The sequence below is a fragment of the Trachurus japonicus genome, chromosome 13 (genome assembly GCF_045865225.1).
Source record: "Trachurus japonicus isolate A0001 chromosome 13, Traja_1.0".
In the NCBI taxonomy this organism is placed as follows: Eukaryota; Metazoa; Chordata; class Actinopteri; order Carangiformes; family Carangidae; genus Trachurus; species Trachurus japonicus.
In genome coordinates, this window is record NC_140919.1 from 15,478,609 (window position 1) to 15,498,230 (window position 19,622).

General features: G+C 42.4%; 1 protein-coding gene across 1 annotated transcript in view; it reads left to right on the forward strand.

Moving 5' to 3' along the window:
- Positions 1-19,622, forward strand: part of LOC146975735 (calsyntenin-2-like) — a 281,409-nt gene that overhangs the window by 245,045 nt on the left and 16,742 nt on the right. The window contains exons 9-11 of the mRNA XM_085794957.1: positions 764-926; positions 8,228-8,394; positions 11,446-11,594. Coding sequence (XP_085651083.1) covers positions 764-926; positions 8,228-8,394; positions 11,446-11,594 — 479 coding nt within the window. The remainder of the gene's footprint in view (positions 1-763; positions 927-8,227; positions 8,395-11,445; positions 11,595-19,622) is intronic.

Genomic DNA, 19,622 nt, shown 5'->3' on the forward strand with positions numbered 1-19,622 from the left:
TTTTCTGAATGATCCAATAAAATATAGATCCGATTTCAGATTAAAGCACCCAGAGAAACCAAATCCTGCAAGTGTTGGATTGTGGGTCCAGGTGGCTTAGTGACTGCCAAAAGCCAAATCAAATAGACTGAAAAACTCATTCATAACACAATCCATTATCCAACTTAATTCAAATACTAAACAGTTATGATACACTCCATTTACTTTTTTTTTTTTTTTTTTTAACCTTGATTGTATGGAACAGCTCCCAGTTTGCCCTCTGGGGTACTGCCATTTCAATGTTGTTCAATGTTGTGTAGAGTTTGTGTGGATGTGCTCTATATGTTCTGTGTTTTTTGCCTTTCTGCAGCATGAATTTCCCTTTGGTGACAATAAAGTTGATAGTTGAAAGTTGAAGTTGAAAGTTGAAAGTTTTGTTGTGACATCACAAAGTTACAGGAAAGTCCTGATGGCTGGTTTTCTGAATACAGGCTGTGTGTATTTCTCCCTGGACTGAGGCTTTCTCAGTATTAATATTGAACCTACTGTAAGCCTGGTCTGTAAGCATAAAAAGACATGTTGAAATATCAATTTTAACATATGGGACTTTTAAGTTCAGACATAGTGGAGATTCTGGCGAAGGTTTATCATAGTAACATATTTTAAGGTGTGTAGAATACATATTTTATAATTTATATTCTTGCACTCCTGAACCTCACTTTGCAATAAGAGGACCATAAATAATACTGTTTTATGACTCCCTGTTTCTTTCTCTCATCCTCAGATCTGCGACAAGGAGTGGCATTACTATGTGATCAACGTGGAGTTCCCAGTGGTGACGTTGTATGTGGACGGAGTGACCTACGACCCCTACCTGGTGACGGACGACTGGCCCATCCACCCCTCACAGATTGATGTGCAGCTGACAGTCGGGGCCTGCTGGCAAGGTGAGTAGGGCAGAGCCAGGTAATGATGATGATAATGCAGATGCTCAGCAGCCACTTTTCTTTAGCAAAATGCTTTTGCCCTGCACATAATTAAAAAGTGAAACAGTTCAAGTAAGGTAAAAGTTTTAATATAAAAGTCGGAGGTATTTTGGCTTTTGTGTCGATTGAATACCGCAAGCAAGTTCAAGAATATAAATAATACCGTCTGACGTATTATTACTAAAGGAGTCATTGAGTGTTGAACATGTTCTTTGGCCTTGAATGAACAATGTAATTAAGAAGAGCACTTAGTCTGCCTTTGACAAACGATTGAAGCGGCCTGAATGAAGGCGTACAATTAAACTGTCCTCCAAACTGATAGCTGCCACTAATTGCGCAAGGGTAGAAGAAAGGGCACTTTTTTCACACGGCACAGCCTACCGTTGATTTGATAGCCTAAATGAGACTGCTCACTGATGCTTAGCCTCAGATAAAGAGTCAAGATATCTTTCTGTGCGGGAGCTGGAGCAGGTCATTTCGTGTCGCTTTCATCTGCGGCGGTGACTCCTCCACCCCGCCCCACGCTCTTCCTCCCTCCGTCCCCCTCCTGCCCACTTCTCCTCCTCCTCCTCCTCCCCTTCCATTTCTTTCATTGAACACTGCAAGCCTTTAGGAGGATTAAAAGGGCCTTGAATAGAAGAGGGAGTTCAGAGACTATTTCTGCTTTTCTAGTTTGGTGCTAAGCCGCAGTAAAGAGTTGTAAAGGCAAGAATGAATTCTTAACATAAGCCATTAACCACAGAGACTTGCCTTTTTAAAATAACTCAGAATTAAGTGTCCAGCAGCATCTTGATTGCAAACATGTCGCTGTGTGTGAGCTTATTGATCACCCGGCAGGCTCTTGAAAAGTCTCGACTCTGAACGAGCTGAAAAAATAAATGAACATCTGCAGGAATTCATACACTGGCAGTTTTGGAGAAGCTCGTGGAGATGTGACATGATATACTCTACACATGGATAGCAGTGTAAATAAAAACATTTGTCAGCTCAAAGCAGTTGGGGTTTGCACGCAACAGTGATATTTAGTTTTTGTTGCAATATTTAATTAAATTTCATGATGTAGTTTCATGGTTCATAACACTTAACTGGCCAGTCAGCATTGTCTAATGGAAATAGATTCTATCCTGACCACAGCAAATAAATATAATTTAGAATAATCGTAACGCAGATATTTGTCCAAAGAAACCACTCCAGTGTGACATGGTGAGATGCAGCCAGTGTGTAAAAACCTGCCTCAACCTGTCATTATGGGCTGCCACATCACATGAATCAGTTTTTATTTGTTTATTAGAGTTTTACACAGTGTCTGCACAGAAGGCATGAGGCGTGAGCAGCACGATATTTGCAGCAGCAGCAGCAGCTCTGGTGCTTCACATGTGTCTGCACAGGAGGCGTTCAGGTAGTTACAGTAGCTAGTGAGTTAGCTATGTGCTTAAAATGTATGAAAATAGACTTGTAGCATTACAGTATACTGGTTCAGGTTGTGTTATATGAACGTCTGTCATGTCTGAAACATTCAGTTTCCAGTGTGAGCTACTGTTTAAGTTTAAATAGTAATTTCTGCCTCTGTATAAGCCACAGTTGCATTTGTTGCAAGGCGACATCTAGTGGCCATAGTGATTAGGACAGGTGCAAAGGTCTGGTTGCGTTGAATAAAAAATAATAATAAAGTCAGACTGAGGACAATGTTGTGTTGGATGGATGAGTCAGTACAACACAGGCAGCTACAGTATATGACACACAGAGCAGTGTTCAAATTTAATCTGAAACCAGAAACCTGTTATTTTATAAGCGCTAAAGTGTTTAAGTAACAATGACAAAAAGGATTGTCTTATTTTAATCGAGATCATGACTTGGACTCATGATCTAATTGATTGACAACTGGGTGAGCACATGCAGTCAGTCCACTGTGACCCTGTGAGAGTGTTAATATATGCAGCAATGAAGACATACAAAATCCCCCCAAAACTCCCCAAACAAGAAAAAAAAACATATTTAGCTGATCAAAGGCTTCATATAAACAGCTTAAAAATGAGGAAATATATTTTTTTTTATGTCCATGACATCAAAGCTTTGGTCTCAGAGAGTTAAAACATAAAACGAGTGTCATTCTAACCTAACCTGCAGACACCTGTTTGTGGATTGCATTGCTCATTAACACAGATGACGCACAGTTGTTACTGTGACTCCCTTCAGTTGCCAAGGCGTTGATTTCTCTGGCTTCAACATGCATTTCCATCCGCTCCTACTCTCTAACAGAGGTTCTTGCCCCCACCCATCCGTCTTCCTTCAGCTGAGAGAGTAAGTGCTGGCGTTGCACTTTTCACGCAGTTAACTTATATTTTACCCCCTGACCTGGCGGAGTGTGTCCGCGGGTGGCAGTCACACAGCGAGGAGCAACACACTCATCTCGTCTCGTTCGTCTTTTTTTCCCCTCAACTGTGTAATCACAGGCTGCTGCTGCTGCTCTGCCTCCTGAGCCGCCAGCAGGAAGCACGAAGGAAGACGTGTTGATCGTTACACACATGCACATGCACTGAAACATTAATAATATCTCTGCATATGTGCAGTGTAATGAATAAATACAGACACACGGGCGCTGATACAGGTAAACATACGATAAATCACAGAGCTAAGTGAGGCCATCGCTCACACTTCCACTTAACTAATGATGCTGTATCCATCTCAGCCGATGCCTCTGCAGTCTCATCTGTTGCTCTTTTGGGAATGACGCAAATAAAGCAGAGGAGAAGAAAAAAAAGGGAGGAGTGAAGATCTATAGAGCAAGGAGGGCTGCACAGAGCACGGCAAAGAGAGCTGACACCATGTAAAAACCAGCCTCTGTAAAGTGGAATGATCAGCGGTTTTATCACCCGTATCATTCCCGCTCCGCAGCGTCTCCGTAATCCCCTCTCCCTCTGCCTCTCTTTTTTCACCCTCTGTCTGAGACCCTTAATGGTTTCTCTGGCCACGGCCTAAATTGATAACATCTGTCAGGGAGGGACTGAGTGTATAGGTGGATATCTAGAGAGAGGACAGGAAATGGGGAAGAAAATAGCAACTGAGTTATAAGGGAAGTAGGGAGAGAGGGAAGAGGTGAGGCACAGAGGAAGATGAAAGAATGGGTTTGGCGTATTCGGTTCTGTGAGAATCCAAATGTGATCCTGTGTTTTTATCAGGTAGACTCTGTTCCCCTGATTATCTGGTACCTGCCCGGCATCAGTAAAAGCAGGAACTATGCAGCAGACGGCATTGAATACACAAAATAACTGTAGGTATTGTACTGAACTGAAAAGCAGAGTATGGTGACAGGCATCCCAGTGAAGGAAAAGTGAGATTAGTGAGGACCAACAAAAGCATTTCTTTAGTATGGGCACTGATATACAGTATCATAACCATGAAGTGCATATGTTAGCAGTTTTTTTTGCAGAGCATAGAAATGACTGATATGCATGCTAAGCTTTCTATTGTATATGGCACATAAAGCAGTTTATAGTGATAACAGTGGCAGATTTACCACCACTGAATTTCAAATAGGTCTGGAAACAATGGATCCATAATGTGGGACAGTGGGCGACATAAAAAGATGGGGTCACTTTAGTATGGTAACTTATTTGAAGTGCTGATCCATAAGATAATATTCATGGTTTTAAGAACCCAAACCAATCAAAATGCAGAAATTGAAGCCTGCAAAAATTGGATGTTAGGTCTGGGTGGGCGGGGCTTGGGGGGCTGTGTTTGGTTTTGGCATCAAAGTTACAGAAATCCCAACATAGGCTACCTATAATTCAGACTTTGTACATTTCTCTGGGGACTGAGGCTTTGATACTTTCTTGTTTTGCTTTATAATAAAAGAAATATGGAAATCTTAATTTAAATAATATGGGACCTTTAAGTTCACATTGTGTAAAAGATTTATCTCATTGCAGTACCTTTATAGAATATGGGACCTTTAAAGAAAATAGTGCTGTTGTCTTACGTACAAAGTAGAGCTACAAAGTCCTAGTATTTTAATGTACGCTATATGGAAAGACACGAAAGCTGATTCTAAGGATGAGTTAAGGTCATTTCTATTTATAAATACATCTATTTCAGTATCTGCCTGGTCAAGAAAAAGTCTTCATTAGTCTCTCTTCTATTAAGGCAGACAAGCAGATGACAAGCCACTGGGTTAAAAGGGTCCCCTGGGTGGATCACATCAGCCGGTAGGACTCTGTTATCTGCTCCAGAGGGGGATAAAGGAAGCTCTACCCAACTCGCATTAGTGCACAATATATAGCTGTAGGTCAGCAGTCATAGGGATGACTCTAAGCTGAAGGTCCGTCGTCCATTTCTGTCACGTTTTCGCACCAGGAAAGTAGGGCATGATAAAGAATTTCCAGCAGTGGTCAGCTGTGCCTCCACCTGCACCGACTGACTTTTCCACACACCCTGGAAGCATCGCACAAGGCCAGTGATGAATGTGCTTGTACCATTAGCAGGAAATTATGGGGTACCTGGGTCAAGCTTGGCGATGTCTGATGAAGCCAAGGGGTTTTCAAATGACTATTTCCGAAACTCCTGTTACTGTTGGATACAACAGAGCAGCTCATCAGTCACCAGCCGGATTGCCTGGTGCACAGACTAAAATGAACTCCTCCAGCAAGCAGTAGGAAGGACAACACTGGGTTGATTGGAACTGGATTTGCTGTAGTAACCTACAAGAAGGCATTGAGAAGTGAAAGAGTCCCTCAGCTCTTGGGGGACACCTTGGATGGCAATGCCTTGTTCAATCTTGAAGGTTTTTACCTCATCAAGCTATAAAGGTTTTGCAAGAAAGCCTCTATTGTCAAGGTTATAAGAGGATGTGGTGCATAAATATATGTATTTATACCACCGTTTCTGATGTCTTTTATCTTCACTGATAGTGTTTTAATCGGATCAGCATATATTGAGATAAGCGTAGACAAAGCTTGGTCGGTTTTTTGAGAAAATGTAAGGCTTCCTCTGACATTTCCCGCAGCCACGTGGTTCACATGAAAGCAAGTCTCACTCCTATAGTCGCAACACTTTAAAGTCATGAAGGTCGTGCATGCATGGGTGAAACACTCCTGTGTTTGCTGCCGGCAGAGCTGAGGTACTGTATGGGTTTGACTCATGATAGGGGAGCAGAGTAGCAACTGACTGAGACAAATTTCACTGTCAGTGCTTTGGCCTCTCGTGCATCTATCATCCACAGGTCCTCCAGTGCCCACGTATGACCCTTCAGGTTGAGGCATGGGCACCCATCTGCCACCATCCCACAACACAACTGTATAGTTTGTCAACCAGTGAGGCCCACCTAGTGTTTAAAACTGACTGTGCAGAGCTATGAGGAGGGTTTTCTTTTTCTTTTTTTTATGGCCACAGAGACTCTGGAAGAAGTAAGACAGATTGGTCCCATTACAGCGATTAGATGGGAATAATCAGAGAAAAATTGGCAGAGCTGGCTGAAGCAGATATAAATTGTACAGGAGGCCTGTAGAAGTAAAGTGATCACTACAGCCTGTTCGCCATATGCAGGGTTGTGGCAGTCCAAGTTGTTTAGCCGTAAAGGGACGTTTGACCCAATAAAATCTGTTGTATGTGGCCACTCAGCACATACATAACCCCCCAAAACCTGGTGTCGCCCAGCCAGGTAGAAACGTCAAGACAGGTGTCCACAGGATGCTGCAGGAGGGTTCAGATGGGATCACATGTCAGAGCATATGCTCATCTGATGCTGGTAAATATCCTTAAAGGGATAGTTCAACATTTTTGGCAAATTGGCATCTTTTGACCTGCACATTCACCACACCATGAGATAATAATGGAACGTTACGAGATGGAGTTGTTTTAGAGGTAAATTCATGCAAAACCGCGTTCCTGTCAGGGGCAGTTTTTCAGCAGCAGTCTCTGCATTTGCCTCTAAAATGACTCTGTCTCGTAACGTTCTGTTATTATCTCATAGTGTGGTGAATGTGCAGGTCACAACTTGTCCACCAGAGTGTTTTGGAGTTGTTGGATTGTGTATTTGATGAGTTTGATGAGGGAAACCAAGAAATCCCATTAGCCTCCGTAGCGTAGCTCTGAGCAGCTCGCGGCTCTGCTCCGCCGTTCTAAAAATAGCTTGCACCGACAATTAAAGGTAACGAACCTACTCCTAAAACTATAGGGATTATGGCAGTGGGCCAATTTGTCAAAATGTTGAACTATCCCTTTAAGACTGTTAGATGATTGAGCTCCTTCCCAGCTCACAGGCTCTAAAAGCAGTCTGCAATGGTGTGGGAAGTCATGTCTTTTCTTTTAATTTGTAGTAAACACAAGCATGCACAGGATTATAAACACAGCTACTGGCACCGGGACAAAACAAGATTATGGAGAGTTGTTGGCTTTTAGACAATGACTACTTTACTTTACTCTCACTCCCAGCAGCGGAGAAAAGTCGAAAAAAGAATATAAGTGATTGTTTCAGCTTGCCTCCAACAATCAATTGGGAGCAGATGTATGAGGGTACAAAGTGTCACCGACGTGTGATGAGAGAGGCGAGACAGATAAATAGATAAAGAGACACTTTCTTGGTACACACCCCGATTATATCTTTGCCCATCGCTCATTGCCCCGCTGCATCCTCCTAATGTATTTGATCTATGAACAAGGTCAAATTTTTGTTTGGGGATAACAAATGTTATTAAATGAGTGAGTTCTATACCTTTAGTGCTTTGGTGGATTAAAGCCAGGATGGGAGACAAGGGAGGAGAAGGAAGTTAAGAAATAAATAAAAAGAAAGGAAAGGTGATGTCTTCATAGCCAGAGCGTGTAACCTTTCAGCTAATGAGTGGTTTGGAGATCCTTCATGGTTGTATTGGCCTTTCTGGAGTTCAGAGGACAGACTTTAAAAGTGTTGACTTTTTCCTGTTCAGCCAGGGTGGGCCGGCTCGCTAACACTTGCACTTTTGCAGCAGCACTACAAAACATGCATCTTAGGGCCAATTATAACCATAATTTGGTCTTCAGGGCTCATAATTGATAATAATAAGACTTGACAAGGTCACTTTGAGTTTGATGATCTCATGTATAAATGTAACACAACGGTGGTGATTACTGTAGATTAACCTTAACCCAGGAATTTAATATCTACTGTGAGGTCTCTGTGACTCATTTTAATGGTTTATTAGCTCGAGGAGCATCAAGGTATTCAAAATATGGTTCACTGCATGTGTGTCACTGTGTGTGTGTGTGTGTTGTTGTTGTTGTGTGTGTAGGTGGGGAGGTGACCAAACCACGATTCACTCAGTATTTCCGGGGCAGTCTATCCGGACTGACCATCCGACCTGGGAAGATCGAGAGCCAGAAAGTCATTTCCTGTCTGCAGGCCTGCAAAGAGGGACTGGACATCAACTCACTTGAGAGTCTGGATAAGAACATAAAGGTATTACACACACACACACACACACACACACATACAAGAGCTGCTGTCAGACTTCCAGTGCAGTTCCATTGATACAGCTCATATTAGTCCACAGTGAAGAGGAAAAGCATTTAAAGAGACGGAGGCGATGCTCAGAGGACAAAACCATCCTGTTGTCACACACATCCACATGCCAGTGCACACAAACACACAATCTGCTGGTATGCACACTGTTCTGCACACACAAATGCAAAAGACTCATTTATTTTTCATTGCTACACACATCTCTCCTGGAATACAACAAAACAGCGCCGGTACTTCAGCACTGAAAACACCGTCCCTCCGCTCTGTGCCACTTCACAGTTGGATCACCACCAGGCAATTTTCTGTATTTCTTCTTCAAAGTTTTTTGAGTCAAAGTTTTATAGTATGCACTCAGTGTTTTACCTGAAATAGCCTCGGTATATCCAGTACATGTTTGTTCTGTTGGTAAGTTAATCTTAAAGGAACAGTTTGTCATTTTATGTTGATATCACTGTTATTTGAAAACAGGAACAGACAGTGACAAGACAACTCCAGGTAGTTACTTCTAGCTGGAAATTTTAGGCCCACACACAATCAGTCATAATAATTTTAGAGATGCAAGTGATGGTAATTTTGTTATTTTGGGATGAGCTGTTTCCCTTTTTCTATAGTTTTTTAAGCCTAGCTTCCCAGCTGCTGTGCATAGCTTTGTATCTACCACATATGACAGTAGCATCAATCTTCTCAGCTGACAGCAAATAGCATGTTTGCACATACGTATGTTGCTTGTTCTCTTCTGCAGCAAGAAAAGTCAAATACATTCTGCTCTGGTGTGTGCACAAGCAAAATAAAAAATAAAAAACGCAATGTATGATCCTGCACTACTTCTTGAAATAGGTAAATTTGTTGCAACTCCTCAGTTACCCCACCTTCCCACCCCATTCACCGGCTCAGCTAATCCATCTCCCTGCATCGTGGAAGATAGAGGTCAGACAAGATGGATGGGGGGTTTGTGTAGACTCAAAGCCCCACCTCCTCTCCATCCACCTACCCACCTACCCACCCAGACTCAGCCCCTCTGACTCTTTTTATATCTTCCCCTCTCTCTCTCTTTACGCTTCCCCTTTGCCTCTCTCTGGCTGCTCTCCCCCTGCTGTGATGCAGCACAGAGATCGTTGCCAGCCTTTTGAGGAGACAAGGTGGGATGAGGTGGGGGATGCAGGAGTGGAGAGGAGGACAACCTCTCGAGGGCCTGTGTAGTTTATCTTTTGAGAGCTATTTCATTTTCTTCTCCGCCGCACACTAGTCTGGCTCCCATAAGTCCTCGGGGGGCTTAAGGACAGCATTTAGCCAAACAGATGGAGGGCTGGCACAGCACAATCAGAGGAGAATAACACGGAAAGGAAAGGAGGAGGTAGAGGCAGGTGGCAGCAAGTATAGTGACAGAGAACGTAAAATGAGAGGTGGCAGCAGGAGAAGAAAAGGTGTAAAGGGGAAAATGACAAGGAAGAGGGAGTGTGTGGAGAGCCCCATGGAGAGCTGAAATACTGCCAACCTGCTGCTGAGAGCCAGTTGAGGAGATGGGAGACCTCGGCGTAGTTGAAGCAGGAGACCACTTAGCCGTCCTCAAAAGAAAGGCCTCAAATGCTGGAGAACGCATGCCCCCAGTCAAAGTGCACTTGTGGAGAGAATTCACTGACTGTCCTTGAGTACAATGACTTAAGAAGCTGTGTTTTCTTCGCATTTTAGGGCTATTTTTTTATTATTATTTTTCCATCATGTCTTCTAGGCACACGCACTTTGCTTTCCATTAATTTCCATCCAGGATGAAAATCCATCTACAAAGGCCTGAAACCACCTCCAAACAGGTGATCCATCACAGTGAATAGCAGAATCCCACCGCAGCTGCAGCAAACAATGTTTGCTTTGATGGATCATCTGATGCAAGCCACTTTCTAGTCTGCAAATTGATGTTCATACAAGTGTGGAGTGAAATGAATTGAAATCAATGGCTACAGGAGAGTCACCATCACCATGTGGGTGAATGGTGTTGACCTTCAACTCCTGCACTGTGCATAAACACCAAGAGTCCAGAGTTCTGCTTTTTTGGGGGCGGCGGTTCTTGCAAGAATCTGCATCATATCTAGAGATTTTTGTATATGACATGTTACATTACATTACATCATATCCTGCAGTATTTTGCACAGTAACAATACAGGTTGTGATTAATTACACTAAATGATAGGTTTTGCTCTTAGTACACTTGGGCTGCTATCAAAACAGCAAATGCTGTCCAACTGTCTTGAATTCTCCCAAATGTTCACATGCTCTTCATTTCCTGTTTTTTGAACAGTTAATTCATGTAATTTGGGGATATGCTTCAATAAATCACAAATCAGCTGACACGATAAGAGCCTTAAAGCTCGATTCAATATTTTTGTATTCAGATGGATGATATAACTGTGTAGAACATGCAATTGGTTGCTTAACTCTATACATACGCGTCTTTTAGCTCATTGTTCTGGTCCATTCAACAACCTTTGTAACAAAGATAAGACATGAAATTAATGCAGATGTTTTGCTCTGCATCTGCTGGATGTGAAAATCACCTAATATTATTTCTTAGACTGTGTTTAAAGTGTGATGCAGTGCCCTCTAGTGGCAAGAAGATCAATTAATGCAGGTTTAAGACGTTCTGCCCCATTAGTTAACATTTTGCTGTGTCTAAATGCGGTTTTTAGGATCTTCATTCTTTCCATTTTTTGCTTATATGTGGCTTTAATTTCTCCAAATGAATGTGTTTATTCAACTAACCACACAGCAGATCTCGGCTCTGGTTTTATTCCAGCACAAACAAACAGCGCAGATTGGAAGCTGTGGGAAGAAACCAGCTCATTCTTGCCAAAGGGGCTGCTGCAGGTTAACTTGGCCATGTAATTGGCTGTGCAGTTGTGTGCACAGATTTCCTGCCAATTTCGCCACCTGACACCGCCCCGTCAAGAAGAACTCACCATCAGCTGGTTCATCTGTGTTTCCTCTCTCCAATAGTTCCACTTCAACCCGGCCCAGTCCATCCTGGTGATGGAGGGAGAGGACTTGGAGAACATGAACACCGCCGTGAGGAAAGTTTCCTACATCAACTCCCGTCAGTTCCCGACACCAGGCATCCGACGTCTGCGCATCTCCACCACGGTCCAGTACGTAAAACACTTTTTGTTATTTATTCTATTCTTCTACTACTTTCATTCACCCTCTTTATCTCCCTTCTTTATCTACATTGCTGAATTTCTGTCACTTCCATCGTCTCTCTTCTCTCTGATATGAGAAGTATTAACCCTCTTCATTGCCTCTGTCTAGCGTTAAGGCAACACTAGAGATATCACAGCCTGACTGACACATCTCTTATCACACAGTGATCCAATCTCCTCCTCCTCTTCCTCTCTCCCAGTCTCCTCTCCCTCTCTTTCCATTTCTCCTTTCCTTTGCTGTCACTTTCCTTTTCCTTTAATACACCATTTTCTCTTCTTTATTGCCACCGGGGGCCAGTTTTTACATTTTCATGTCATGTATTAATAATTCTGCCTGGATTTTGCCAAGAATGTGGAATGAGATGAGAGAAAGAAGGATACAAAAAGAGGGAGAGATTGTATGGGGAGAGAGGAAGAGAGAGAGAGGAAGAGGCTGGCTGGTACAACAGCCTCCCTCAGTGGGTTACCATTAAAATTCATGATTGTTTTAAATATATGTAGACCCCTGCAGCAGAGCCCAGGGGGTTCACTCTCCACCCTCCTGTTGGGTTCGATGTGCGGCTGCAGGCCCGAGAACTTCATCTAACACAGCAGAAGTGTGTGTGTGTGTCTGTGTGCATGTGCATAGGTGTGTGTGTGTGTGCTGCTCAGGCTGCCGGTGATGAAGCACAGTCCTCGCAGCAAGAGGCACACCAATTATCAAGGAATACATTATGCTAATGACGTCTAAGCTTGCATCATTTCTAAATGTTGTTTAAATTAAGTTTTTCTAGCCGCCTGCTAGCTACCGTAGCCGCGTGCACGTACGAGTGTGTGTGTATGTTTATATAAGGCATAGAAACAGCGTGGCTAGCGCGTCCGTACAAAATAACCTACGCTTAAGTCATTGATAAAGTGCATTCGAACTCCCACGCTGTTGCTTTTACACTCACATCCAGCAGAGAAAATAACTTCTTCTCAACCAAGTCATTTAAAGTAAGAGCCAGAAGCATGGCCTCCTGTCATAACATGTCAGAACTTGCCTGAAAAAAAACTCACCTCCACTCACCGCTACAGAAACATCAGTCCACAGCAGTGAAAACAGGTGCTAAATAATTCCCAGCAATGCAATTAAACTTGTTTATGCAAACACATTATTATTGCAATTACTGCAGGTACAGAGAAAATACTGACAGAGTTAGCTAACCCCTATGAGCTCCCCTGTCATATTTATTTCTTCATGACCAACTCATTCCATTTTATATTTGGAGACTACATACAATGTGCTCATACAGACACAAATAACAGGTGTTTTCAGTCCATTGTCACCAAACTCTGTGAAGGAACAATAAAGGCGCAAGTTTCTCCTCTTTGTCATTGTTTCGTTTGAACAACAATTCTATTCTAATCATGATTCGTGGTTACTGATACAATTCAAGGACGATTTAGATTAATTTAGAATGATACGATACGATACAATACAATACGATACGATACGATACGATACGATACGATACGATACGATACGATACGATACCATACGGTTCGGTGACTTGAAATCGATTTTCAGTCTTTCAGTTTTTAGTCAAAAATTCAACCAGTATGAATGTGAAATAAATACCTGGATAACAAACAGTTTACGAAGACAATGATAAGGGAGCAGTAGTTCAAAAGCTCCCAGGTGTGTCGAATATATTCTGATGTTCACAACAGCAAAAAGCAACAATATCACTGTAGCAAGAGGTACACAGCAGGAAAGGAGCACATATTTATATCTATGAATGTCATTGTCATCAATACCATTAGTGCAGATTTTTAACCCCATCTGCAAAATGTTCACAAAGGCAGCTGTCAGCAGCATCTGTACAACCTTTCACCTCAAGAAGAAACAACTGAGAGACTGTGTGAGTCATACAGAGAGAGAGAGAGAGAGAAGTGTCAGTTTGTCACTCTCACTGTTGGCATGGTCCAGTAAACTTGCCAACTTGCCGAGCACAGATTGATGTAGTTGGATCATAGGAATATAAATCGATGCATTGATGTAGTAGATGAATCGTTACACCCCTACTCAACACACCCACGCAGTACTCTGAGTAGGGGTGAATAACTGGGTGGGTAAGTGTAAAAGACGCTAAGCACATGTTTTTATTTATTTGTCACAGTCCAACACCTTTAGCCTTATTACTATACAGATTAATACTTTGCTTTTAGACTTGTCAGATCTCTTATATGTATGACTGGCATGATGTCATAGGTGCATCAACATGATCAACCTGTCAATCTATTTATTCCAGTCTTGATATTGTACTAGACAGTGATATTGCAGTATTAACGTCAACGTGTGCATGAATGTCAAACAAGATGGCACAAACTGTTAGACCAATAAACAGCAAAACAGATCCCTGTGTGTCATTTTACACATTTTTAGTCCAATTAAAAATAATTATACAGTAAATAAACAACACCAAAGACCAGTAACAAAACATACAGGTGACAATGAAATGGTGTTAAATAATGTAAAGAGTTGATATTTGATAGATGCAGGTAAATTCATAATATAATATGATATCTAATACAGCTTGATCCTGGATATATCATAGTCAGTAAGCTAATAGACATAAAGATAAACTGTACTCACATGCTTGATAAACATGCACACATCTAGTGTTTGCACTGTATATCCAGAATGTTAGAGATAAAAGTTAATGATGCGACGTGGTGAAGTGAAGTGGTCCAGGTGCTGAGACAGTAAATCTGTCTGTGTAATTAATGGAATTAGATTTTATGAGGCATTCACAGGCGGGTTTGTAAAGATTGTGTTTTTGGCTCTTTGTGCTGCAGCGCGAGATAAAAGATTGAGTTCAGAGATTAATCACAATTCGTCAGTAAAATGAATGTAACATTTTTTCAGTTATGCAAGTGCATGTTACTTTTTGAAGCACTGGACTTTGCCTATTCTTACATTTCACTGTCATTGTCCAGCTTTAGGTATTTCACGTTTTATATTGTGTTACAAATCACAGATCTGCGAAGGCTCCGCTTTTGTTTGCTGTGTGTGACTGTTTCAGCCGCCGAGACTGTGTCTGTGTCTGTGACTTCTGCTTACAGCAGCAATTTCCTGTACAGAGCCTCATTGATAACACGAGTGATTGAACTTCCAATTTGTTGTTTTAGTGCTCCATCCAGAGCAGACAAAAGCAGAAAAGATTCCCCTTCACTGAATTACTCACCCTCGGAGCTTGAAACATGGCCTCCCGCCATGACATGTCAGCAAGTGCTGGGGATAAAAAAACAAAAAAACAACTCCCCTCGCTGCTACAGACATCAGTCAACACAAATAAACAGAGGTGTTAATTAATTCATCCAAATGCAATTAAATTTGTTTTGTGCTGACGCCTAATAACTGCAATTACTTCAGGCAACTAGAAAATAAAAGTAACCAGTGCTAATCTTTGCAGCGGCCCTTTTAGGCTCCCTCGTCATATTTCTTTATAATTAAGTTGGACCGGCTCCAGGTTTTGTTTTGTTTTTTTGTTGTTTTTTTGTTTTTTTTCCAGCCCGGCGCGCCCATGCAGCAGCCATCTCTCTGCGTCACTGAGTTTGTATCTCCCATTGCTGTCAAGAATGGCTTAGTGCCTGAACAGTGAACAGACACACACACAAACACAAACACAGACACACACACACACCACCAGTCACTGCCACAGGAAAGGGGAAAAGAGACAACACGATGCCCCAAAATGCTGTGTTTGTCTCCAAACATGGCCTCAGACAACTGTAGAGGATTATAGGGAGAATAGTTAGTTTGTCATCCAGCTGTCAGGCATCATCAGCCCGAATTAATGCTACTAAGTCCGCTTTGTGAATGTAGAGCTACGCCGGAGGAAGGTCTTTCATGAATTTTGGTCTTTAGATGTTTTGGTCTCTCTGAAGACAAAAACAAAGGAAAAAGCTTTTGAAAATGTTCTAAACTTCTCTGTGGTAGGGCCGCAGTTATTTCTGGTCATTTCTACTGCCCCTGAAAAAATACAGTAGATCCAACAAATGGAATAATTAGACCTATTATAACAGTGGTTTCCAGCCGTTTACAACTCATGGCCCACTTGAAATTTTCAAAAAACAGTTATAATAATGAGCCTTCCGAGTGGTTTTTCCTATAATCAGTCATTTAGGACTGGAATGAAAACAGGAGAAACATACAGGTAGGAAGAGGTAAGGGCCACTTCACCCTTTTTGCCATGGACAATCTTTTAGCACATAATCAGGCTGAGATGGAAAATATGATAAAAGGCAAAAAAAAAAAAATCCGACACAAGAAAAAAAAATCCAGCAAAAAAAAAATAGAAAAGGGCCAGGCATAAAATAGTGGGGCGGATTAGCTAAACAATCGTTCACTTTGTGATAAAAGCATGAAATTTGGTGGATGTGTTGGTGAATATGTTTCAAACAAATCTGGATATTGGGCCACCTCAAAAGCGCCCCCTAGTGGCCGTGGCAGCCATTTGTTATGCGAATAAATGAATGATTAATATAAACTGCCCTTTTAATAATACCAACTGGTGATGTATTGTATATTGTTGGAAAGCCTGATTAGTCACCTTTACAACGAGGTACAGCTTGTAAGGATCGTGCATTCATGGAATGAGCAACGGGGCTAAACGTGTGGGTAGCGCACCCCAAAAATGTGCATCCCCTGTGGGGCAGATTAGCTCAATAAATCACAAGAATTGTTTATTTTGTGGTAGAAGCACAACATTTGGTGGATGTGTTTGTGGATATGTTTCAAACATTTTTGGTTTTTAAGGACCCTTAAGATGTCTACTTAAGATTTTTGCTTGTTTCCTGGGTCAACTAATGTTCCATGGGGGTTTTTTGCCGGTCATTTTGAATTTATGTCCGCACGAATGGCGAAAACGCCAATTTTCATAACTCCTAAACCAGACATCATACAAAGACAAATGAACACACTTTTTCATATAATTATGACACCAGGAATCAAATGGAAAGGTCACTGAGATGGTAAAACCACTCTTTATCAGAGAAAAATGAACTGGGGTGCCGTCTGACTGCGTCAAGGGTGCCGTGAAAAAAATACCTCTTCTGACATTTCATAGAATACATTCTCTTTATATATGCAAAGGGGCCGTGTCCACCGTCTACTTTCCATTCAGATCCTATGGAGCTCAGAAAAAAGCTGTCAGAGTTTACTTTTTTTGTCGCGGCACTCAGAGCGCTCAGAGTTGAAATATATATATATATATATATATCAATTGAGGAGTGGCTATCAGGCCGACCAGGAGATCTCCCGGGCGGCCGCCCAGCCAATGTGTTCCAGCATATCATCGAGCAGGTTGCCCTGCACGGTTATGCGGCCTTTATGACCAGCCTCAGTGAGTTAAGGCTAATGTAAGTCAATCATGTTCTCATGATAATCTTCAAGGTTTCCTTGAATTAATTAATGTTAATAGTCCAACCAATATTTATACCACTTCTTGTCTTTTTACATCTCACTCATGGTTGCGATAGTGACGCAGACTCTCGTCAATCCAGACTACTAAATGAGTTTTGTTTAGCCTCCTGTCTTTATCTAATTCTTTTTGTTCAGATATAACTGAACTTTCATGACCAAACATATAAAATAACCAGTAATGTTTGTTCGTTCTTAAATTGTAGAATGGCGCAAAGCCTCATGGGAAATGGGAAACGCGCTAGAGAAAAGTCACGTGAAAGTTATCATTAAACTAGCGGCTACGGCTAAAAATAGAAGGACTCACGGAAGCTAAACAGCAAAGCTTATCAGTCCTGCCCGTGTGTCACGTTATTTATAAGTTATATTAACAAGACAACACAGTCCGTGCTAAGTGGGCCGGTACGTCGGTACCTGGTCGGTACGCGGTACCGTTACTTCTGGATTTTAACCACTTGAGAGTCGGAACCTATGGGCACCGAAGCATGTTGGTGAGTAGGACAAGACCCGAAACCGTGGCGTGTGCAGCGCGCTGTCAGTAAAATCCATTCGCAGAGCAGAGTAGGGAGGGGGAAATATACCTGACTGGATGTAATGTTATGGTCAGCAGCGTTAATGCTTGAGTGGCACTAATTGCAGCTCTTTCACCCCATTCAGCATTTCTGTAGCCTACTTTTAATACCCATGATCTAACTGGTGCCCACTTCTGAAGGAAATAGCAAAATAAAGCTACCCATATTTCTTATTTTTCTTATTCTAACCCTGCCCCACTCCACCCCTGATATACAGTATATCAAGCGGCGCTGGCGGCTCGTTTCGGCAGCGTTCAGAGAGAGAGAGAGAGAGAGAGAGACACGGCCGTTGGTCACGGGCACTCAGAGCAGTAGGGTCCGTGTCCACTGGACGCTATGAAAAAAATGCGTCGTACCAGGCTCACGTCTCACATTGATGGTGAGTCACAGCCTCCTCTCTCCTCTTCCACCGGTGGAAATTCTCTGATTGTTCGCAACGGAGTGAGAACGGAGCGGAGACGCCGGTGGATATTCATGTGAAGGCGTGCCTGCGCGCTGCGCGCATGTAGACCTCTCTCTCTTCCTCTCACATTGCGTATTATTGTGTGCGTGCGTGCGTGCGTGTGTGTGTGTGTGTGTGTGTGTGTGTGTGTGTGTGTGTGTGTGTGTGTGTGTGTGTGTGCATATGTAGGCTACAGAGGCACCTATGCATAAATACTGTAATACTGTCCCGTCTAAATAAACAGGACATTTACATTTAGGCTATGCAGTGTCATTTTGAATTATATTTTACACAGGGGTGCCATGAGATTTTATGCACTTTTGAAAGGTGCCCTGACTGAAAACAGTTTGAGAAACGCTGCTCTAACAGATGTCTTGATTAAGCTGTACTTCAGAATCGGCTTCAGTAATAAGGAAATTCTCTTTCTTTTGGCACATAAACACGGTGTGGTCATAAGTATAATGACGTTGAAGAGACTGCGTCGGAAACTTGGTTTGTTCAGGAGGATAAACCACACAAACCTGGTGGAGGTGGTGGCCACATTCGTACAAAGTGAAATAGCTGGAACTGGACAGATGTAGGGATATCGATGCACCTGCGTATGTTGTATCACAAGATACAATAAGGCAAATGATCGAGTTGATTTACAGTTGCACCACTTCAGAAAACCACTTTTACACTCCAACTGCTGTCATTGAGCTGTCAGTGTAGGTACTAAGTTGGTTGTGACTTTTTCTTTTTTTTTTGCCTCGCCCTAATACTCCTTCATGGTTTTGCAAGTGATTTGCCAGCGGACTGGCAGTACCTCCCTGGGCCACTAGTGGGCCACAGGTTTGAAACCACTGCTTTACTCCTTTTCCATACTCAAGTGTCCCTGTTAATAACCTTCAATGTGCAGCAGCGTCTTTAACTCCTCCACACACCTCTCTGAAAGCAGAAGTCTATAACCTGGATGTTGCAGTTAACATTTACACATCTGACAGACAGTTTCAAGTCTGAAACTCACTATTACAGTAATTCTGAAATGACTGGAATGCAGCGTAAGCCAAAATACGCCCTCGGTGCAACCATTTTTTTACATTGGTTGCACAAGGTGTGTGATCACTCGTCAGCTGAGCAAACATTTCACAGAAAAAAACCTCCACGTCCACCTGAAGTTGAGCCAAATCTCTTTTTACAGCCATCTCCCTCCAGTTTTTCCAGCTATTCATAAAACATTTCACTCAGCGAGCCAGGGATGGGAAAACATATGGAGATTTATCACATGGATTTATGCATAGTTCACATCAGAAAATACTGGATGCATAACACCGGCACGGCCACCATCATCACGCTCAATACCCTCCACCCCCCAATCACACTGATTTGTGTGAATGCTGCAGATGTGTGTGACTGTGCTCTCGCTGTGCGTCTGTATTGTGAGCTCAAGTCCTAGGATGTCGATATGTGTTCACGCATCCATTCAAAGCTGCCCGGTGGACGCTGTGCATTTAAACACATGCTATCACACTGCTGAC